At 50.8% G+C, this 23,190-nt stretch overlaps 1 protein-coding gene across 5 annotated transcripts in view; it reads right to left on the reverse strand.

Moving 5' to 3' along the window:
* Positions 1–976: 976 nt before the first annotated feature.
* The window catches only part of USP48 (ubiquitin specific peptidase 48), a 30,380-nt gene continuing 8,166 nt past the window's right edge, over positions 977–23,190 (reverse strand). For 2 of the 5 annotated variants that reach the window (XM_048326304.1, XM_048326306.1), the window contains 18 exons: positions 21,553–21,678; positions 19,271–19,420; positions 16,721–16,921; positions 15,338–15,452; positions 15,073–15,203; positions 13,684–13,755; positions 10,764–10,888; positions 10,487–10,609; positions 8,566–8,627; positions 7,990–8,100; positions 7,236–7,366; positions 6,469–6,575; positions 4,532–4,636; positions 3,960–4,115; positions 3,668–3,793; positions 2,836–2,884; positions 2,663–2,689; positions 977–2,567 (listed from right to left, as the gene is read on the reverse strand). In XM_048326304.1, coding sequence (XP_048182261.1) covers positions 2,545–2,567; positions 2,663–2,689; positions 2,836–2,884; positions 3,668–3,793; positions 3,960–4,115; positions 4,532–4,636; positions 6,469–6,575; positions 7,236–7,366; positions 7,990–8,100; positions 8,566–8,627; positions 10,487–10,609; positions 10,764–10,888; positions 13,684–13,755; positions 15,073–15,203; positions 15,338–15,452; positions 16,721–16,921; positions 19,271–19,420; positions 21,553–21,678 — 1,940 coding nt within the window. In that variant the 3' untranslated portion in view covers positions 977–2,544. Of the gene's footprint in view, positions 2,568–2,662; positions 2,690–2,835; positions 2,885–3,667; positions 3,794–3,959; positions 4,116–4,531; positions 4,637–6,468; positions 6,576–7,235; positions 7,367–7,989; positions 8,101–8,565; positions 8,628–10,486; positions 10,610–10,763; positions 10,889–13,683; positions 13,756–15,072; positions 15,204–15,337; positions 15,453–16,720; positions 16,922–19,270; positions 19,421–21,552; positions 21,679–23,190 lie in introns of those variants that run through there. The other 3 variants (XM_048326305.1, XM_048326308.1, XM_048326307.1) reach the window with 3 other exon arrangements.

The following is a 23,190-nucleotide window of genomic DNA, read 5'->3' on the forward strand; positions in this document are numbered from 1 at the left end:
GCGGGGCGGGGCGGCCCCTCCGGGGGCGGTGGGACCGGGCACCGGCACCGGGAACCGGGCACCGCACCAGAAAACGGCCACGGGCACCAGGAACAGACCCCCGGCCACGGGCACCGGGAAACGGCACCGGGAACTGGGGATCCCCCTCTCCATCCCTGATGTCACCCCGGGACCGCCTGAGTGTCCCCTCCCGCCCCGGCGCCCAGGTCCCCGCAGACCGGGGGACCCCCCAGACGTCTCCCCGTCCCCCCGAGAGCCATCGCCATCCCCCTGCCCGCGGTTGGCACTCGGGCACCTCTCTGCCCATCATCCGCATCTCCCCCCGAATTCGGCTCACTGGGCTCCCCCCACGCCGCTCCCTGGGACCCCGAGCAGCCTCCCCCCTTCCCACCCATAACCCCCATCCCTGGTACCCTAGGAACCCCTCATCCCGAATTCCCCATTCCTGACACCAGAGTACCCCCCAACCTTAACCCTTCCCCTCTCATGCAGGGTGGCCCCCACCCCTGCAGCCCCCAGCCCCATTCCTGCCCCCTCCCATCCCTAGTGCCCAGCCCCAGGCCCCTTCTCCCCCCATCCCTCCCTAGCACCCGGGGGTCACCCAGCACCCCAAGGCCACTCTCCTCCCCCACCTCCAGCACCCATTTCCCTTCCCCAAGGGCCCAGGGGGAGACCCCGGCTCAGGGGATGAGAAGGAGGGGCAGGGAGCCCCCGGGGACACACCAGGGTGGGGACAGGGGTGGATGTGACAGGGCCAGGGCCACCAAACGCAGTGCCCAAGCTCCAAAAAACCTCTTCCCCGTGCAGAGGAGGGGGGGATTCCTGCTCCAGCAGGGTCCCTCTTGCTCCCATCCCACCCCCCAGTGCCCACATGCCTTTTTGGGACAGCTCCAAGTGGGATTTATGGGATAATCATCTCCACCTTGCTCCAACACCCTTGGCCCACGTGTCTGCACTGTAACAAGGCTGCCACAGCTCCAATGACAACTTTAATCCGATAATATTTGCAAATAACAGACAAAACAGGAACGGGGCCTTGGCTCACACCTTGCACCTGTGTCCTCCATAGGATCTGGCGCTGCCGGAACTGCCGCAGCCCTGGAACACCCTCACGGCCCCACGGGATCCCTTCCCACAACAGTATAAGCTCAAGGAAGAGACTTTTTTATATATAACATTAAAAAAAATTAACAGCAACTTGAAAAGATGGAATTTCCAAGGAATATGTACACAAGCGAGTGCTTCAGGCTGGGAAGAAAAACCTCCTGTGGCTTCGGCGCATGGAATTAATTATGTCTGTACCTTGGGAAAGAATCCACGGGTTCAAACTGCCCCAAAAAATCCCTTCTTAGGAACTTCAGAGCCCCTCAAATGCTGCTGCTTCACCCCCAAACCCAGCAGGGACAAGGGAGGAGGGGGCTGGGCAAAGAGCAGCTGGAATTCTTCGCATAAAACCATGGAAATAAAACACTGGAAATCAAAACTGGTGGGGTTTTGGGGATGGAATTTGTGGCCCCCACCCTCTTCTTCCACCCCAAAATTCCTGCAAACCTTGAAAAAATAAAACTGATGTGATCTCTGCATTGAACTTTTCCACGGAAACAAAGGAAAAGGCTGGAAAGGAAGAGGATCTCTATTAAAGAGATCCCTCGGAGCGCCCAGTGTGGATCAGTTTGGAAGTGGGATACTATTTCCTGCTAAATATTAATGGGGAGAAAACTTTGCTGGGAGATGTCAGGAAAAAAAAATTAAAAAATTAGTGCATTGCTGAAAAATGAGGAGAGAGGGGTAAGAAAATCTTCCCATGGGAAAATGGCACCCACCCACACCCCCTCAGCGGCTCCGGCTGCCCCGAGCCAGGAACACTCCCAGCAGCGTCAGACTGGGGGAAAATGTTCTCCAGAGTCATTAAAATACCCCAAACTTCTAAAAAAACCCACAGTTCCCAGAGCTCAGGTGGTTATTGGATCGTCCAAGGTGTGGAAGTGACGGCAGAGGGGTGCGGAGAGGGGGCGTCTCCCAGCCCCTGGGAGGGTCTGGGAGGCAGATCCCAGCTTCCATTTTGGGTTAAATAAATGAAGTTTTGTTGTCTGAAAGCACTAGACATTCCTCACCAAGTCACAATCCCTGTACTTCCATGCTGGACTGAAAGCGTAAGAGTGGATCAGAGATGGGATTATCCTAAAGAGTTCCTGGAGAATGATCAGGATGGGCTGGAGCTACTGGATCTCGACCCTCTGCAGCTGGACCAGGGGACACACGAGGCCACCCCTCGTCCCAAACACTCCAACTGCTGCTCAACTTCCCAACCTTCCTGTTCCTTATTAAATAAACCCGGGAACGTTGTCCTGAAGCCGGATGTCCTTCAGTGCAATCTGCTTTGACATAAGGCATTTGTTTTGTTTTTTGGGGAGCAAACGTCTCACGATGGATTTTTGCCTTCTGGAAGAGTCAAAAAGTACTGCATCCACCTGCTTTTACTCTTTTAATGCCCTACCATGTGACAAATCCTCTTCCCTTCTGGTCGCTCCTCTTGGAAAACCATCAGTGGCCAAGTAAACCAGTCCCTGGGAAGGAGAGACACCACCAGGAGATGAGGAGGGAGATGGGATGGGGTGGGATCCATGTGAGGGGTGCAAAGGGGGAAAACACCTGGACTCACCTTTGAATCCTTCTTCAGGCATACAAACTGGGATGGAGAGGGAAGGGAGGCGTTAGAAGTCGCTCTGAGCGTCCCGCAGCCGGTGACACAGGAGCGTCACAATCCCCATTTTACACCTTCCCAACCCAAATCCTCGGCCGGCAGCCCCAGCCCAGCCCGTCCCCGCCTCTCACCTTGCATAACGTCGTCCATGGCCGCGTAGTCCGCGATGGGCTCGTCGGCCTGGGGAAGACAGGGGAGCAGGGAATTAACGAGCACACGGATCCGCGGGATCCTGCTCAGGCCAGGAGCAGGGAATGGGGCTCTTGGGAGCGGGAACTCGATGGCAGGACTCACTCCCTGATTTAGCCATGTTTTGGTACCCACAGAGCTCAGCAGCCAAATGAGCTACAAAGGGCTCTTGGAAATAAAAAACCAGGGGGTTTTCTCCTCCACAACGAAGATAAAAAGGATTTACCTCCTCCAAAATAAATAAAATCAAGGATATTCCTCCTCCAAAACAAAACCAATGAGGATTTTCCTCCCCTAACACAAAAAAAAAAATTAAGGCTTTTCCCCCTCCAAAACAAAACAAAAAACAAAAGGATAGTCCCTTCCAACCAAAAAATTAAGGATCTTCCTCCTCCAAAAAAACCCCCAAAACAAAGAAACCACCGAGCACCTAAGGATATTCCCTCTCTGAAACAAAATCAAGGATTTTCCTCCTCCAAAACAAAAAACAATGAGGACTTTTGTCCCCAACACAAAATCATTAAGAATTTTCTTCCTCCAAAACAAAACCCCAAGAAGTATTTTCCTCCTCCAAACAAGCAAACAAACAAACAAACAACAAACAAACAAAATTAAGGATTTTCCTTCCCTAAATCAAAAAAATTACAGATTTTTTTTAATAAGCAGCTGCACGAGGAGCTCCTTCCATTTGTCCCCATTTCCACACACACCACCACACCCTCCTCGTGGCTCTCACTGATCCCACGGCGCTCCCGAATCCCACCCCGCCGTTACCTTGAGCAGGATGACGGACTCGGGGATGACCCCGAGGCTGCCCAGCGTGGCCGTGTCATCGCTCAGGATCTTCCCGTCCAGGGACAGGTTCTGGTCGAAGGGGGCCACGGAGAAGGCGTGCATGATCTGGGGGCACACGGACACCTCATCCCGGGATCGCGGCATTCCCACCCCAGCACCCCCTGGCACCCCTCCCCACCTCCTGGGGGGTCAGACCCTCCCCTCCCCCTGCACCCCCACACTCTTCATTTTATGTTTTCTTCCTCATTCCTGGAAGCAGAGCTGGCCTCACCTGGATTTTCAGCTCTTTCAGGGTCTGGTTGGCCGACACAAGCAGCGCTTTCTCCCCCCGGACCTTCCGGTGCCGCGTGCTCCTCCTGATTCCCTGTTTTTGGTAAGTGATGTAGCTCTGGTGGGAGAGCTTCTGGCGTTTCGCGCCACCGTTGGCCTGGAGACGAGGCAGAAAGTGAGGAGATAGAGTTGTTTAGGGATAAACACAACTTTCCCAGATCTCAGAAAGGGTTTTGGGTGAGTTGGTCGTGCAAGGGAAGGCAGGGAACGATGGAAAACCCTTTGGAAAGCCAATTGAAGCATGCAAGTGTGGAGGCAACCAAAGGATTTGCCTTCAGACCTCAGCTCCTAGTCCTAACGCCAGTGTGGGGCAGATTCCCACACGCACACGAATCCCTGTCCATATCTAATCTCTCCAAAACCCAGCACTGTGTGGTTTGACCATTCAAATGACAATTTAAGACACTCTTCTGCTGCCAGTGAGATGCACAGGAGGAGGGTGGTGATCCCATCATGCTGACTCAGGAGGATAATACAAAAATCAAGGAATCTGATGGGATTTTTCATCTCTACCTGGTTAAAATCGGGGTCTTGCTCCCCCTCTGGCTTGTTTTCCTCCCTTTCCTCTTCAGCTTCCGAGCTGCTCACGTTCAGCTCCGGAGCCGCGTCCTTCATTACCTGGAGTCATAAAAATCATTCTCCATAACCAACAGCATTCACCCGGCCTGTCCCACCACGGCAAACAGCTCCCAGAGACCTCCAGGTGCCACCTCCATCCAGGGAGCCCAGGAACAGCCCCAGGAGCTGCTCCGTGAGCTCTGCAAAGGCTCCTCCACCCTCCCCACCTCGGTGGAACCTCGTGGGATTCAGCTCAGGAATCCCCCTCTGTGGAGCTGCAGGTGCTTCCTGCCCTCCTCTCCAGGCAAAGTCTCCTGAGCCCTGGACTGATTCCTTTCCCTTCAGCTGCTTCATCTAAGGGTGTTGCAAAAGCCTCAACATCGAGAAAGTATGCTCCGTGAGTTAAGACATTCCTGTGTCCCTGCAGCAGCCTGGCAGGGACACTCAGCACCATCACTTATGGGGCTGGAGGCTGTAACTAAATTAAATCTAAATAATTTACACAAATACAAAAATAAAAAGGTTGTTCACGTCGGTGAAAGGCACTCCAGGCATAGATTTGCCTGGATGCAAATTCCCAGCTCTGCTGTGGCTGGAGCTGGGCTTTGGAGGAGCCCAGGAGCTCTGGATGCCAAGAGCTCTCCTCTCCATCGTGTATTTACAATGAATGACGCAATTCCAGCTCCCAAACATTCCCCAGAGCCCTCTGAACTCCAGCAGTGCCACCCTACAATGATTTTATCCAGATGAGGCTTCCCTCTGCAGCATCACCCCCCCAAGGAGGAGCCAGGTGATGCAGAGGAGACAGGAAAAGGGTGAGGGGCTGGAAACACTCCCTGATTTTGCAAAGCCCAGCACGAAGGGCACAGTGGCTCCCAGTGCTGCCGACAGTGATCCTGGCCAGCATTCCTGCTGCTTCCCATCCTGCCCAGGCTGCCCTGCTACTGGGGGATCTCGTGGGCACGTTCTCACCCCCTCTCTCCAGCTCCAGCTGCTCCACAAAGAATAGCTCCCTGTATTTTTGCCAGCCCCACGTGTGAGCACAGTCCTGTCCAGTGCCAGAAAAACACAACACCCAACCCTCTCCTGCACCAGAGCCAAGAGGGATTCAGGCTGGGGATTCAGGCTGAAAGCCTGTGGCTGATGGCTCCAGACGGTGCTGCGTGATCCACATCTCACAACCAAGGCAGGAACCCATCCAGCCTCCAGCTCCCCTCAGTTCCCCGGGCTCCAGCGCCTCCCTGGGACTGGCAGGGAGGTGGAAATCAAGGAAAGACCAAAAAAACCCACCCCACACTGCAAAAGTGCAGGGATCGTCTTCATCCGAGCTCGCCCACCCTTGGATCCCTCCTTAAGAGCCCTAAGCGGGGAGGTTTACCAGGAGCAGCTTTTGGGTACTTGGAAAACCAGTTCTAGAGCTGATCCTGACACTTAAGATCAGTAAAAACAAAATTCACAGCTTCAGGGTATCCTGAAAACCATCTCCAAGTTCACTGTCTCACCAGTGCCGAGGGGAAGAGCTCATTTTTATCCAGCAATAAAAATGTCACTTGAGCAAGAAGAAAGGAAATGACAAATACTGGAGGGGGAGGAGAGCAGGTAGAGCCTGGGAACACAGCTAAGACAGAGAAAACAGCTGGGAGCATCCCTGAAAACACAAAGGGTTTGGTTTGGCAAAAGGAAGCCTCAAGGAGATGGAATTTTCAGAGCCAGCATGTCCCAGTTTGCTGGTTTTGCCAAAGCTGCAGAGCCAGGGGATTTCTGCCCTCACCACCACCACGGACCAGCAGGATCCCCACCCATCCTGGGGACATGGGAGCTGTGACAGCCCCCTTGGGGCATTCCTGGGGCTCCTGGAGCCAGGCTGAGCAGGGATGGAGGGTAGTCCCTACCTTTTTGTTATCCACCACTTTGTGGATGTAGATGGTGGCCTGGGTGTATTCGCGCAGGTCCCGCTGCTGCTGGCACAGGAGCCCTTCCCGGCACTCGGGGCACAGTTCTGGGGAAACACCATGGGAGAAAACATTTCATTGCTCCAGCTCCTCAGAGGGCCCCAGTACAGGGCCTCTCACTGCTAACCCAGAGTGAATCACATCAAATCCCAGAGTTATTTGGGTTGGAAGAGACCTTTAGGATCTCATCCCACTCCCTGCCATGGGCAGGGACACCTTCCACTGTCCCAGGTTGCTCCAAGCCTTGGACACTTTTAGGGATGGGGCAGCCACAGCTTCTCTGGGCACCCTGCGCCAGGGCCTCACCATCCTCCCAGCCAAGAATTTCTCCCCAATACCCCATCCATCCCTGACCTCTGGCAGTGGGAAGCCATTCCCCCTCGTCCTGTCCCTCCATCCCTTGTCCCATGTCCCTTTCCAACTCTCCCGGAGCCCCTTCAGGCCCCTGAAGGGGCTCTGAGGTCTCCCTGGAGCCTTCTCTTCTCCAGGTGAGCACCCCCAGCTCTCCCAGCCTGGCTCCAGAGGGGCTCCAGCCCATGGAGCATCTCTGTGACCTCCTCTGGACTTGCTCCAGCGGCTCCATATCCTTCCTGTGCTGGAGACTCCAGAGTTGGACACAGCATTGCAGGGAGGGATCTGCCAAGCTCTGTGTTTCCCACCGATCCCCTTCGACTGAAGTTTTTATCCCCAGGAGCAGAGTCACTCACGGGGCTCGGAGGAGTAGTGGGCGCCCTCGGGGTCGGCCCCGGCTGCCTGTGTCCGGGTGATTTTGATGACGTGATCCACAACGAAGAGTTTTTGGATCCTCTCCCACTCGCTGGGCCATATCAGAGCTATACTGTGCAAAGGAACAGGCAGGTGCTTTATGACATGGAAAAGCCAAGACCTAAGCTCCCAACAAACCCTCCCTCTTTGGCTTGTGGGTCTGTCAACGAAAGAAAAACTGCAAAATCCATCTAAAACCCAGCTCCATGGGAGGGCCTGTACACCCAGATAACAGCAGCCTGCGATTAGCGACGCTGCTGTGCTCCCGCCATGCCGGAGGGAGGGATGGAGGAGGAAAGGAGAGGAAGATTTCCTACTTTTAGTGCTGCATCACTGCAGAAGCAAGGCTGTGGAGCATGAAGTCCAGCCCTGCAGCCAATGCTCCGGGGGGGAAGGCTCACGAAAAGCAAATTGTAAGGGAGCAGGATGTTTCTGCATCCCGGCCAAACCCAGGGTGGTTATTGTCAGGAACAAATCAAGCTGAAGGAAGCTCTTTTTTCCTGATCCAGCATCCTTGGACAGTTAAGGTCTTGCCTTGCAGGAAGGCTGAGGTGGCTCTGAGAAAGCCTTGGTGTTAATTTTGAGGGAAAGGATTCACTCTTCATCTTGCTGCAGCTCAGCAGCAAGAGCATTCCTTTGGGAATGTTCTCCCAAAGCTCCTGGCAAAAGGAAAGTGTGTGAAGGGAAGAAACTCACTGTTTGGAGTCTTCTTTGGTCATGGAAGCAAAGGTGAACATGAGCCCCCCATGGGGACAGAGCAGGACGCTGTTTGCTATGGAGGACACGGGGCTGCAGCGTGTCGGCCTCCTGCAGAAGGGCAGAAGTTGGGAGAGCTGGACCAGGTTATCCCACCAAAACCCCCACAGTTCTTCAGGAAGCCAGGAAGAAATCACAGGTGAGTATTTACACAAGGCATTCCAACAAGGAATAGTAACTGCTCGTGATGAGGAAATCAGATCTGCGTTCCTCTGCAGTGCAGAGTGACTCTGTCCAGCAGATTTCCATCTCCAGCCTGAGCGGTGACCTTTGGGATACAGCTCCAGACAGATGAAAAAACTAATCAGGTTACCAGCTAATCCGACCATCTGGTTAACACACAGCAAACAAGGAAATTCAGTGTCTTAAAATTGATACAAGTCCTGCAAAAATCAGCTCCACTGCTTCCATGAGCTCACTGTGCTGGGAGTTGGAAGCAAAATATTATTTACAAAATATTATCTACAGCCTCCAAAATAAGGGGTAAAAAGCACCAAAACCCTCCAGCCAAGTTACCTGACAAATTTCCTCCATTCTTCTACAAAGAACTGCGAAACAATATACAGCTCATCCGTCTCCTGGGGGAAAAGAGGAGGAAAAAGGATCTTTTTAATGAATCCAACAATGACTGTTCGGTTTTTCGGCAGCGCTCGCTCCCTCCAAGACCTTGGTGCTGCTTTACCATGACAACTCCGTCCAAGTGGGCTGTGAAAGCCAAGGAAAATAATTTGGGATCAGGTACTAAGCACTGCCATTGCTAATCTTGTGTTTATTATGAAGTTACTTGAGCTTTTGATCCAATTGCCTTTAATTCCCAGCGGGAAAGGGCATTTCCCTGGGGCAGCCAGGACTCCCCAGTGCTGCTTCTCCTGCTGGGTACTCAGGGTCTGAAGCTGCACTCCCAACAGGTGTGGGGTGAGACCACCCCAACATCCCTCAATTACTTCCAACATCAAAATCCACAAGTTTTTCCTTTTGGCAGCAGCAGGGATACAAAACCACAGCTGAGCACTGAATGAGGCAGTGTTTTTGGGACTATCTGTGGTTTTTTGTCCCAATCTTCCTTTAAATTGTCCTGGACAAGAAATCACCCAGACCTCAAGAGCTGGGTGACAAATTTACTTCCACGCTCTCCTATATCCTCACCCCTTTCCCTAAGACAGATTTAAGGGCTTGCTCCATCTTTCTTCAGGAAAACTCAGCACACCTGAGGAATATATATATATATACACATACATAAATATAAACTTTTTAATTTCCCTTCATCTCTTGATTTCTGCTTGCTTTTTACTCTGCTTGTTTCTTCCCCAAACCTCAGCTGCTTTGGATCAGGAGAACTCAGAAAGCTTGAGGGGAAGATGCTCAGCTCTTTTCTATGAGGCACCCTTGGGAAATTAAAAGGGAAAGAAGGATAAAAAGGGAAGAAGGATGTAGCCCTGCTGGTGGAGACCCTCCTATTTCTGACCCACAGTGATGAGTTCCAACTTTCCATCCTCCAGCTCCAAAAGCAAATCCAACCAGATGCAACCTTAACCACCACTGGCAGGACCTGGAGCTCTCCAGCTCAGCACAAAAGGAAAACTCCTTTTAAACCCTTTTGGGTCTCCTTGGTTCTGAGCCACGGATCTGTGTTGCCTCAGTGTTTATTCCCAGCTGGAGCAGCGAGGGATGGAGGCAGACACCTGCCAAATCACCTTGGCAGGATTGCAGAGTCAATCATTAATCGGCACCACGAGACTCCCAGAAACCAAGGACTGGAGCCAACAGCTCGTTCTGGGCACCTCAAATCCCCAGGAATTCCTGGAGAAGCTGCTTGGAGAGGGTTTGCACAGCCATCACTGCTCTCTGGAGTGCTTCAGTATTTTGGGAAGCTCCCTGAGCTTTTGGGACACAGGACGATGCTGGAGCACACCTGAATTTTGCCCACCCAGCAGCAAAAGGTGGTGGTGGGGCAAAACCCAGGGGTGTTCCAGCATCCTCCTGCACGGGAAGGCTGATGGGGAGCGGTGGGAAGCGGCTGTGCCGTTTCCGTCCTTCCAGGGACGGATACAACCACGACAGCAACATTGTCACTGTTATCTCCCTGACTCCGGGCCAGCCACAGCTCCCTTGGCACGTCAGCCATTCCCGTGGCTCTTCAGGGCTTTGTGCCAGCACAGCTAATCCAGGGAAGTCACATCTCAGCACAACACACGTGAGAGCTCCGCTGGCACGGACTGAGCCAACGGTTATGGAGTGGTTTGGCTTGGGATCTCCTTCCTGCCATGGGCAGGGACACCTTCCACCATCCCAGGCGCTCCAAGGCCTGTCCAGCCTGGCCTTGGACACTGCCAAGGATCCAGGGACAGCCACAGCTTCTCTGGGCAGGAGAGGGATTAAAGCCAGTAAAAACCTCTCCCGAGGCTGGCTGCATTCCCTGACCCCCCTCCTTCCCTACCTGAGGCCAGCTGCCCAGGCAAGGTCTGCATTTATCATGGAACAGGTTCTGGAGAGACGTCTTCTGCTCGCTGGCCATCATCTTATGCAGAGCTTCATTTTCCTCCCCTTCACGCTCCAAAATCTGCAGGAGACAGTTAATTACAGCCCAGCCCCCGTTCCCAGCTGCTACTAAAGGTGACTTTATTCTCCTCCACGGCATAGGGTCGTGTTAAGAAGGAAAACCAGAAACACAACCAGTATTTACAGTCAACAAAAGGGGAGTATTTGGCAAATACCTTGCACTGGGAACAGCACTCTTTGTTATTTGGGAATTCAGGGGCTTTTGGAAAATATTGCTTGAGTTTCTCCCAGGCTTCCTTGGAAACCACCCTCCGCTCGTTTTCGGAGATGCACAGGTCACCTGCAGGGACAGAATCAAGGGAAAGGCTTTGATCACAACATGCTCAGGGATGTTTTGCAGCCCTTGATTGAAGAGATTACAAGGAATAAACGTGGGGAAGAAATCCACACATTCCTCAGCCAACACCACGTCAGCAAAAACCAGCAAAGTCACCTTCAACTCGTCTGTGCTTCCTTTAGACAGAGAATAATAGTAATAATAATAATAATAATAATAATAGTAATTTCATTCATAAAAATACCCTTTAGATTTCCAAGATCATGGCCTAAGCAGCTGATCAAACACAAGTCAGGATGTTGGGAAAAGCCAGAGGGCACAGGGCTACTGGTTTCTGATTCTGGCTATCCACAGCTACATCCTCATGGTGACTCCGTTTGCTGATAGCCCTGTGTCCCATGAAGCCAGGTGCTTTCCACATCCTTGAAAACCTCAAATTCCCACTGTAGAATCTCAATACAGTTCCATGTGCCCTATCCAAGCACCTCAAGATGTGTAAAGGGCAGATTTTGCACCCTAAACCTGCTCTAGGGAATAACTGGATGTGAAGATACCAAGCAAGATTTACCAGCTACCCCCAGAACACTTACTTATCCATCAGGATTATTTATCCTGGTATCAGGATTATCTACCCCGATGCTCAGGCAGCTCCAAGACGCCAGCAAGGGTTTTCCAGGAGCCATTTGTGCCTGTGGTCTCAGGGATGGAAGCAGGAGGCACACTCAGCACTGGGACACCACTTGCACAGTGATGACACATGCTGGCCGGATAAACAAGGCTCGGAAAAACAGGAGAAGGCTGCGGGATCCGAGCAGCTGCCCACTTGCAGGGCTGATGGTGGTCAAGGGGAAAACACAACCACGTCTCCCTCCAAGACAGCAGCTGGGAAGTCCCTGTGCAGGCACAGGGAGAAACACGAGGTGCAGCCGTTGCGACACCGGGATGCGAACCGGATTCGGGAACATCCGTGCCTCAGTGGGATTGCAGCAGCAAGAGGGAAGGAAAACAGCAACTGTGGTGTCCAAAGGGCACAATCCCTTATTATCTGCTTTTCTATAGCCTGGAGAGCTGCAGAGAGAGGAGAGGCAGAGAAACGCCTTCCTCCCCACCCTCCGGCAGCTCTTTAACATGACAAGCAGCTCCTCAGGCCCACAGACTCGCTCCAGCTGAGACTGGAATTTGGCCAGCCCTGAAGAGGAAAAAATAGCAATGCTCCCCTCCTGCTTTTCCTCTAATAAACAAAGGTCGGGCCTTGCTGCAGCACTTGGCCTCTTGAGCTCCATCCAACAAGGCCCAGGATGCTGCCCAGAGCCAGCGAGGATGGGGGAAAAAAAGGAGCTTGTACAAATAAGTGCCTTGACACCACATGATTAATGAAAACAGATTAATAGGGTGAGTGAAAGAGGTGGAAAAATCAGCTCTGAGTGTGCAGAGAACAAGTGTTTTGCCATCTGGAAGATGATCCCAACCACTGCTGACCCTGCTTCCCACTCCCACCATCCAGGGACATGTTTTGGGCATGGACATCAAAGAAGGCTTAACTTGGTATCTGGAAAAAATTATTCACTGTGCTCAGGCAGCTACTGGAGAGCGAGGAATTGCAAGCAAGGATGCAAAGGGAGCTGTGAAGGGAATGCCCGGGTGGCATTCCTGGAGGCCAGCCAGCCCTCCCAGATCCAGCACTGGCTTTTCCAGAGCCTACCATGGAGGCAGGAACCTCCTCCACCACAAAATTAAGGCTGCAGGAACAAGACTACAGATTTGCTGATCCACTCCAGAGTGAATTTTTCAAGGTGGAAAGGTTGTTTTCCATGAGTAATCAGAGGTTAACTCAAGACAACAAAACCTGCCCTGCCAGCAGCCCCCTTATTATTATTTATTCTGCTATGACCCCAAGTCACAGATCAACCAGCAATTTAACACCATACATTTTCCAAAGGCCTATTGGCCTATTTTTTGTCATGTCTGGCTCCATAAATGTTCCATCCCCACGCTCCATGCGTTTATTGAACAGCAGCAGCCTCGAGGCAATGCGAAATGCAGCATTCAAGGCTCTAAGTAACAGCTAAAATCGTGACAAAGTGCTTAAACACTGCTTGGAAATGAGATTTCTCAAGCCTTACTCCAGGTTCTTGATTAGCCCTGATGACAGGAGGTGTGTGGATAATTTATGTCGTTTTTCTTTCTCTTTAGAGATAAGATGGAGCATCCCTACAAACCGATGCCTACAAACAGCAGCTTAAGTAAAACTGGGTTTTATGGCTGGGAACACAAGCTTTAAAAAGTGAGATTTAAACAACAGGGTAGCCAAGGATGCAGCTAATGAGGCATCACTTGCAAAACAACTGATACGAGGTCAAAACCTTACGTAAACAGACACCAAAGCACAGCAGGTTGGGAAATCGGTATCGGGAGCGGTCCTCCAGGTGCTGGGTGAGTGCTCCTGTTTTAATGTAAACCAGGAAACTAAGTGGATACTCTCAGCTCCCACCTGGACCGATTTACACCACCTCTTTCTCTCTTACTGCTTTTAGAGCTTCCAAATGGCTGCAGAGCTTTGGTGCTGCCCATGCAGGAAGGGAAGCTCAGCATCTGACACCTCTGCCTGGCCAAGTCCTCACAGAGTCTGCCTGCAAGTAAAACTTCTGAGAGCAAAAAACACCAGGAAAATGAGAATTGAACACATTCGTGCAGTGATTCCTCAAGCTGGCCACAGCTGGAGCAAAGGCTACAAGGTTAATGTGTGCAGTAGTGGGCAACAAGGGAGATATTCAGCTCCATCCCCCGGAGAGACTCACCATGTGGGCAAACGATGTCTTCATTAAAATTTAACTCCTCTTCCTCCTCCCTCTTCTCTTCACTTGATTCATCTAATTAAGGAAAAAAAAAAAACAAAACAAAAACCACAAGAGGATTGCACAGAGTTCCTCTCCCAAGGAAAAAAAATCTTAGGGGAAAGGAGCACAGTCGCCTTTCAAATTACAGCAAAGCCTTCACCCAAGGGAAAATTTGGAAGGAGATTTGTTATTCTCCAATGTCTTGGCCTCTGGGCAGGCGGGATTACAGCCTCCAGGCCACGTAGGAGGGCTTTGAAGTGCATGGAGCACAAGCCAGGCTTTTGTGAGATTACAAAGGATGCATTTGTTAGGGCTGCAACACCGCAGGGGTTCCCTGCTCCCAGACATCTCCCGAGTTTAACCTAAACACAAGCCTAGGTAAGAGCAAAGGAAGCACAATTCCTGGCAAAAGCCCTGATCTAAACCAGATGCTGCCTCACAAACCGAGGGGGAGCCTGCCAGGGGGTTGACAAGCCTACATCAATCTCTAAATTAGTTAAAAATCAAGCGTTGGCCACTGAATGGAGCATCATCAAGACAGTGACGTGTCAGCAAGAGCCTCTAACAAGCTGCCTAAGGAGAGACTTGGCTCGTGAGTACTTCAGATGCACTACTGGGAGCTGTAACCTGTTGTGAATCAGTAAACCCCGAAGAAGGTGGAGTGGTAACCCAGAAATACCCTTTTCTCCATGAGTGCTTCCCCTTCTCAGGGGGCTGAGGTGCCCTCCAGCCTTCCAGCCCAAGATCAATGCCCTGAACCATCGTTCCCACTTTAATTCCAACAAGCTTCTTACCCAGTTCAAAGAAGTGCAACAAAATAGAATTTTCAAACATTTAAAGAGCAGAAGGCAAATAAAACCTCCATCTATTCTCACGATATGGGCACAGAATGGAGTGCAATTCATGATTTTTGTTCCCGGGCTGTGTTTTCCCAGTGCTGCTGCATCAGCTGTGCTGTTTTATCCCTCAACCTTCACAACAAACATCATCATCATCCCTTCTGCAAGGTAATTTTCACGTTTCTTCCTTTCCTGTGCTCTCTCATTCAGAGAAAAGTGGATGAAAAGATCATGTGTCTGGGGTGGTAATTTCACACAGCTTTGTAAAACCACTTATCGCCTCATCTCGCTCTCCAGCACAAAGATCACCCCGCAGTTTTCAAGCTTAGCAAAGAAAACGCTCCTTAAATTAAGGACTTTATTATTTGATTTATTATCCTTTCCTCCCTACTCGTACAAGGGGAACAAAACAGCTACAGAAACCTCTGACGTGTCTTTTGTTAGGAGGGATCAGGCAGAGCTGGTGGGTCTCTACAGCAGCAGAAATCAGGAGGAAATCAGGAGTAAATACCTTTGTTTTGTGCATTTCCATTCATTTTTCCATTACTGTGCTCTGCATCTTCATCTTGCTCGTTTAATTGTTCCAGAGCCAGCTGCCGCCAGCTCCTCAAGGATGCTTTTCCAACCCAAAACCCGTCATTCCTGCAGGGAGACAACAGCACTGGTACCCCAAAATCACAGCTCCCTTCTTCAGAGCCCAAACAGGGAAATCTTTAGCAAAAAGCTGCTCAAGCACTTCTAAAAAGCATCTTTGACAGCATTTGGGACTTCCATACCCCTTGACTGTCATCTTCAGCAGGTTGGTCACGGTTTTGTAGTCCTCGTTCAGCTGGTTCTTCAGCCGCAGGATTCGACACCTTTCCACCACACAGTCCTTGCAAAGTGCTTTGACTGGAGTGGGGGGAAAAGAAACACAGTTTTTTACACTATTTATTGCATAATTTACTGCACAGGTAGTTTCCTGCTGGTTCGAAGGCCCTCAAACAGGTGTGGACCAACTATGCTGCCTCAAGATGGGTGATTGCACGTGTAAATGAGGAAATCCCGGGGGTTACAGCCACATCAGACCATGTTTGAAGCTTAAAGAAGCATAAAATAGTTCAAATGAGGTGTGATCTGTTCCACCACTTCACAGCTCTGCTCTCACAGCTCCTGGTCTCCACAGCCTGTAGTCTCAGGGAGCCAGGGCAGCCCAGCACACAGCCACAGGAGGCAGGAAATGCCAGGAAAACACCTGTATTGTGGCACTTTGCCAGTTCAGCCCAGAAAAATCACCCTCCTGCAAAGGCTGCACTGGACCAAAGGAGTGGAAATCCTCCAGCTGGGCAAGTATTTTATAGATTTTCATCCTGGAGCGAGAGGAGAAGGGAAGCAGCGTGTCCATCCATCCTTTTACCCATCCCTCCCTCCCTGCCAGCCATACTCAACCCACAACCCTTCAGGCAATCTTCCACTTGACTAATAAACCTTGCCCTGTTTTTCCCCACAAAGGCTGCCTGCGTCACAAGCAGCTTCTTCCCTACAAGCTCCCAGTAGGAGCTGAGCTAATTTGGTCTCAGTGGGAGTTACTGAGCAACTTCCTGAAAGGAACGAAACCCGGGGCTCTACGAGGGGATGCCCAACGCCTGGAGGGGCTGGGCTGACCCTGAAAATCAGAATGTGTGGTAGGTGCTTCACCAGGAGCAGGCTAACAGGTAAGTGCTCCCTCGGATGAGGTGACAGACAGGAAGGGATATTTTTGGCCTGAATATTCCATGAGACCCAGCCCACACAGGAGCTGTGGGTGCTGCAGGCACAGAAAATAATTGTCAAGAGTTTGGAGTGGTGCATGTGGAAGTTTTATTTTCTAGAATCGCCTTCAAACCTTCCAAATATTATGTTTCCTAAGCCAAGTGCCCCATCCCTCCACAGCAATTCCTCCAGGCACAGCCCTTCCCTGAGCGGAGCCCGGGGCCAAAGCAGACCCTGTGATCACCCTAAATGGGTTTGGGAAATGGTAACAGAATTAAGTGATACTAAAAAAATCCACTGGAAATAAGGCAGCCCTAAAGCCATGCACTGAAATAAAGTTATGATGATAAAGGATGGCTTAAAACAGGGCTGGGACCAGACCAAGGCTCCAAACCACATTCCAGGAGGTGACTTGGAGAGGATGTTACCGTTCAGCCGGGGCCCTCCTCCATATCGCCGGTAGAAGAAGTCGGCCACGTATTCCGATATCCTCTTCATCAGGGATATTTTATCAGGATGGAGTTTGCCATGGGAGCACAGGCAGGCTGTGTTATCGATAGGTTTGGGAGGAGTGGACTCATCCAGCCATTTCTGCAGCCATTCCAGAGAGATGAAGTCATAGGGGGAACCTGGGAGGGGAGAAACCGCAAACAGAAACAAGACCGTACATGTCAGCTCCAATGTCAGGTGGTATTTTATAATTATTCTTAAAAAATTAACAGGCAATCACTGTTGATTAAATCTCTGAGGTACAAGTTTTGAAAGGTCTGATCCAGCTTCTCCCACCCCATTCTGATCTCAGTGTCACAGATTCAGAAGACAGGAGCTACGTGAGATTAAGATGTGCAGATCATTTTGGATTCAGCAATCAATATGCAACAGCTCCAAGGAGCAATGGTAGTGTTTTCAAACCTTTTGGGGATTACTGGAGAGCACTCGAGGAAAGGGGAAGGTTTTCCTATCATCCATCAAGGGACTGATATAATATGTAAATCACCATCATACATTACAGGCTTTTTCTACAACAGAGGAAGTTCATTGGGGTAATTTGAAAATTAAAGGCAACAACAGCAGAAAGGAAGCCAGCGTTTCCCCCTGTCCTTTCAGCACCCAAAATTTCAGTGTCTATAACAATTTTAGGTGAGAAGATTTTAAAGTTTACAGTGCAAATGGAAACTTGCTTAGATTTTTTGCTGAAGCAGAGCAGCAGGCTTGCCCTTGTTTGCTGAAAGAGAAGTACAAAGCCGGGTTCAGGAGCAGGTCAGTGCTTGTGTGAGCAGGGAAATAGTTTGGGGTGAAACCCCTGTGTCTCAATACTGAGGCACAGTATCACTACACAACTCTTCTGTGGGATGACTGGGAAATTAGGAGTAAATTAGGAAGAATTACAACCCATTCTGTGCTGCCACATTGGCAGCTCTGAAACTGTGGGGAAACGCACCCATTGGTGACATTTATAACTGAGCACAAATCCTTCATGTTTCCTAGGAAGAAGCAACAGAGAAGCAAGAGGAAAACACAGAAGACAGGAAAACACTGTGTCTCCAGCTTGCACTGGAGCTCTATGAAGCCTCTTTTCCTCCACAGCCTCAATCCACGGTGTTTTCATCTTACGCAACGCCCTCTGCAGCCGTGACCTCCAGAGAATTGCATCGCTGTCAGAACTGGTTTGCTAGTTTGGGATGAAACCGCCTCCCCCAGAAAGGAGGGTTTTCTGGGGCAGGCTCCACAAAGCTGGCAGAAAATGTGTCTGCACAGCTGCAGAGAGAGCCCCGAGCTCTGGAGAGACAGGACCCGGAGCAGTGCTGGAATGACGCTGCCTCCAGCTGTGCTGGAAGTGCTGTGCCCATGATGTGCCAGCAGCAGGCAGAGGGTGCCTCAGGGCAAAGTTTTAGGTCCTGTCATCTCTGAATTGGGCAGAAGAGCTTCACCTGCACTTGTAAAAACCATCTCTTTGAGATTTATTCCTCTGTCACATCAGAACTGCCAAAAGCAAACTCTTCTGTTCCTGCTGAGGGAAACCACACTGGAACTGTGCTGCTGCTCCTTTTCACGAGTGACTCAGGGCAGGTTCATCCCTCCAGCACAACTCTGATCTCACAGTGACATTCTCAGGCTCGTGAGGAGCCGTGACACCTTCCTGCTCCAGAGTTAAGCACCTGCATTCCCAAACTGGAGAGGAAGATGTTTACAGGAACAGGAGTTTGCTGCTGGGCTACTCCAATCTCATGGTGGACTCTGAGCATCCAATAATAAAAGCTAAACAGCAAATTCTCTAACAGGCAAATTCTCTAACGATTACACCCACTTTTAAATCTTCAATTATAATTATCCTGGAGTGTTTAGGAGAGGCACATAGTGAAGACAAATTCCCTGGGCTGGATGGATAGAGCAAGTTTTGAGGGAGATGGGCGAGAAAAACAAGGTGGGAAATAAAACTCTGTGTGCTGAGGCAACAAGACTCAAGGAGCAGGAGGAAAAGCTTAACCCCAGTCTCCCAACAAAGCTGAGACATGGAGCAGTGAAGCACTGGCAGGGATGGATCCAGTAATTTTCTGCTGGAGGTCAGGCATTCTCTTAGCCCGTTACCTGCTGATGGATTGGGCTCACCAGCTCCCAAACCTGCCGTGAGCTGGCAATTTGGGAGCAGGCAGTTATTCCGCCTCGATGCTCCTAACGAGCTGAGCTGCTCACCAGGCAGAAGAAAAGAGTCACAAAGCATGAGGCTGACGGATGGGGAAGGAGCAGGAGGGAATTAGCGACGCCAGAGGCCATGAGAATGAGCAAAGAAAGGAGAAAAATAGGTTAAGGCAGGGAAAGAAGCAAGAGAAAACAAATGTAAGCATGCATGAAGCTCTCCCCTTCCAGAGGGCTGCGAGAATGCCTTCCAGCAAGGCCACAGCACTTGGGGGTTAGTCACAAATCATTCCTAAGCTTAACAGCTCTACTACAGCAATACTCCACAATGTCTTACAGACCAGCTTCGGCGGGTAACCTTTGGTAGAGCTCCTTCACCTCCTCGTGTTTGATCTTGCCTCTGGCCACGCTCTGTTTGCGCATCTCGGCCATTTCATTGCACCACTCCTCAAACTTGCAGTTATCCCGCTCTACGAGCTCCTGCAGAAAAGCTGGGAAAGAAAAAGAAACCCCAGGAATTGAAGGGGAAATGCCAGCTATGTTAATTACCACGGGTTATCTGGGGATAACAAACCTAAAAATTCCCTCCCGCAGCCCTGCCGGGCGAGGTCTTTCCCCAAGCCAAACACGCGGATGTTGCTCTCTCCGATACTGACGGTTGCAGATGATTAAATGCAAAGTTTTGCACCCAAGAAAATAATTTACTTGGGGTTGGTTGCTACGTTAAGTGCAGCTCCTCTGTCCTGCCTCATCGTTGCTGGGGGCAAACAAAAGCTTTTCACCCTGTGGATACACCTGAAGCCTCTCACGACCTGCGATCCAGCACACTGCAAACCCAAGGGCAAAGAGCCCTCAGGAGATGGGAGATTAGCCACGGCAGATCCACAGAAAGGTGAGGGAAGTGGGGATTTTTGCTGCCATTGATGGAAAAACCCCAAACAAACCAAACCTCAGCAGGGAAAAAAGAAGATAAACCACTTCCCTCACAGGGCTGGTGGGAGGGAGCGGGCTGGGAAGCTCTGCTTATCTGAGACCTTTTCCTATTTAGAATTATTTTGAAGAGCTAAAATATCTGCAAAAAGGTTAATTCTTGACCAAAATATCCACCTTGGGAGAATATTCAGTATTAAAAAATAACCAGCCCGACCTCCTCGAGGTCAGAGCCAAGTTACGTCTCTCCACTGTCCCGGAAAAGCTGCTTTTTAACAGCATCAAAGCAAAATGCCTCAAATTTACAGTTCCATGAAACCTCCCCACAACCGCAGAGCTTGACTGCTGCCTTCAATCCCTGTTCTCTGGCAGGATTCCACGGGAAACAAAGGCAACCGCGGGGCTGTGCAGGAATTTGGAGCTGGGTGGAGAGGTTTTTGTTGAGTTATTGTTTTGGGCAGAAGGGTAGGAGGAAAGGGAGAGCAAGCAAGCTCAGGAAACAGGCTGAAAATACAGATCCAGGCAGGAATTAGTGCTAATTCCTGAAGTTTTATGGCTTGGAGGGTGTGTTTTAAACAGGGGGGGCTTGGGAAAGGTTTGGGGTGTTATTAGGGGGGAATAAGGTGTATGATTTACCCCCTCTGCAGGGATCCAAAGGGACCCACCACCTCTGCTCCACAGAAAAGGAGTAAAGGGGGAACACACCTCAGCACCAGGGGTCTAATTAGTGTTTCTAATCAAGGAGCAGCCGAACAGGAAACACTAAACCCACAGGCAGTTCTGGCACCCCCATAATTCTAAAGCACGGCACGAAGGCGCTCAGCCCAAATTCCCATTCGGGATTTGGAGCCTTTTTATTTTCATGTCATTTGTTCCTGCTGTGGCAAAGCTGAGGCAGTCGCAGAGGGAACCTGACATCTGTCAGGATTATTCACTTCCTCGTGCATTGCTGATGACATTTAACCACGCTGTTCTCCTGCGCCCTTGGAATGCAAGCAGGATCCCGGTGGCGAATCCCAGCGGGAGGATCTCCTCCTGACCCCTTCCCAGCTTGACCAGTTGGGTAAGAAAGTGATGTCTGAGTGGGCACATGGGAGGGATCAGCAGTTTAATGTTAATTAACTGCTGTGAAAACCCAGGGGTTTCACTGGTCAAGACACCAAGGTGCCACATGGCACCTTTGGGGCTCCTGGACAACAGTCAAAAATCATGGCATCATGGAGTGCGCTGTGTTGGGAGGGACCTTAAGATCATTTTGTTTCACCCAGGGACATCTTCCACTATCCCCTGCTGCTTCAAGCCCCAATGTCCAACCTGGCCTTGGACACTGCCAGGGATCCAGGGGCAGCCACAGCTGCTCTGGGCATCCTGTGCCAGGGCCTCACCACCCTCACAGCCAGGAATTCCTCCCCAAAACCCCTGTGACCCTGCCCTCCGGCACTGGGAAGCCACTCCCCCTTGTCCTGACACTCCAGACCCTTGTCCCAAGTCCCTTTCCAGCTCTCTTGGAGACCCTTCAGGCACTGGGAGGGGCTCTAAGATCTCCCCGGGGCCTTCTCCAGCTCTCCCCGCCTGGCACCAGAGCAGAGGGGCTCCAGCAACTTCCTAACCTCAAAATGGGGCTTGAAGCAAAATTCCAACTCCTAGCCCACCGGGAGCATTGCAGGACGAGAGGGATCCCCCAGGGACTCACCTGGCACTTCGACTGCGAGGGATTTCTCCCGGGCCTGCAGCCTGTACACCAGCATGTAGGCATTGCGGGAGCAGTGGGTGCCCTTCCCACACTTGGGCTTACGGGTCTGGGATTTCGATGGCTCCGCTGTGGGAACAAAAGGCAAAACCTCAGCAACACACGAGCTCCTTCCCTGATCCCCCATTAACGGGATGAGTTTGCCACCCAGCCAGCTTCCCCGTGCCAGGCCTCTGTGCCAAGCACTGGGCTTGGCATGACTCAGAATTGTATCCCAAAGAAAGCCCCAGATCTCTCCAGCCTTTCTGAGTAAATCAAAGGGACTAAATTTAGGAGCCTTTTCTGAACCTCCCTTCTCCAAGAGCCTTTCTTCCCTCCCCAGTGGAACTTCTCTGAGCCAAAAGCCACCCTTGGAAAAACATCCTTTCTCCCTTTTGCCTCTTGTTCTGGTGTCCTGACTCCAAAGAAAAGAGTCGAATCCTCAGGGAAAGAAATCGTATTTACAGGTGATTGTGGATACGAAAAAAACACAGTAAAGCTTTTGGGAAGCCAAGAGCCACGGAAAGGGTTGCTTTGGAGCAGCTGCTGGGGGATGTCAAGTTGTGTTGCAAGAGCTGCCGTTTCCAGACGGATTCTCAGGCAAGGAAAACACTTATCTACAGCTGCAGCTTCAAAAATCAAACCATTTTAAGCGAAGAAAAAAATTAAAGGAACAATGTTCCATAAGTCAAACTCTAAATGGATCATTGAATTATTAAGTTTCTTTTTCCCAAATTCTGAAAAAATTCATATGCCCTTCCCCCCACACTATCCAGGGGACTTCCCAGACTCTATTTATTTGCAATTTATCCAAGAATTTTCTAAATTGTTCCCATCTGCATGGCCAAGACTCTCCCCCACCACAGACCTTCACTTTATGCTACTGACTTATGGTCACTTTATGCTACTGACCTTCTCCTGCTGTTACATGTATTTGTAACAAAGAAAAGCCTCAGTTTTGCAGGCAAATTACATCAAAATTTGATACAAATATTGAGCTTCCAGCTTAGAGAGGCTCCTAAACACACTTCAGTTCTATTCTCCAAACAGTTTTGAATTGGAATACAAGAAATAAGAACATTTAATTGCAGTTAAGCATAAAACTTTATAAAACTGAGGTCACAGCAGTTTATTTGCATCTAATTTTGTTGCACTGGGTGAGTGGGGAGGGTAAAAACAAAGGCTGAACTGCTCTGGGTGTCTTTCAGGGCTCAGTTTCCCTGCACACCACTAGATGTCCGGCCAGCTCCAATGTCCAGCCAGCTCCAGCCTGAGCTGGGAGCGAGTGGAGCCACAGGGAACACAGGGAACGGGACAGAGCTGCTGGCACAGGCAGGATCATGGAATCACTACAGCTGGAAAAGCCCTCCAAGATGATGAGGTCAACTACTAGTCCAGCACTAACCCACGTCCCCAGGGGCCACGTCCACACGGTTTTTGAACACGTCCAGGGATGGGGACTCCACCACTGCCCTGGGCAGCCTCTTCCAGGAAGGATTTTTCCCAATATCCATCCTGCCCTTCCCCTGGCCCAGCCTGAAGCCGTTCCCTCTCCTCCTGTCCCTGTTCCCTGGGAGCAGAGACCGACCCCCGCGGCTGCCC

This window comes from Corvus hawaiiensis, chromosome 22 (assembly GCF_020740725.1).
Source record: "Corvus hawaiiensis isolate bCorHaw1 chromosome 22, bCorHaw1.pri.cur, whole genome shotgun sequence".
In the NCBI taxonomy this organism is placed as follows: domain Eukaryota; kingdom Metazoa; phylum Chordata; class Aves; order Passeriformes; family Corvidae; genus Corvus; species Corvus hawaiiensis.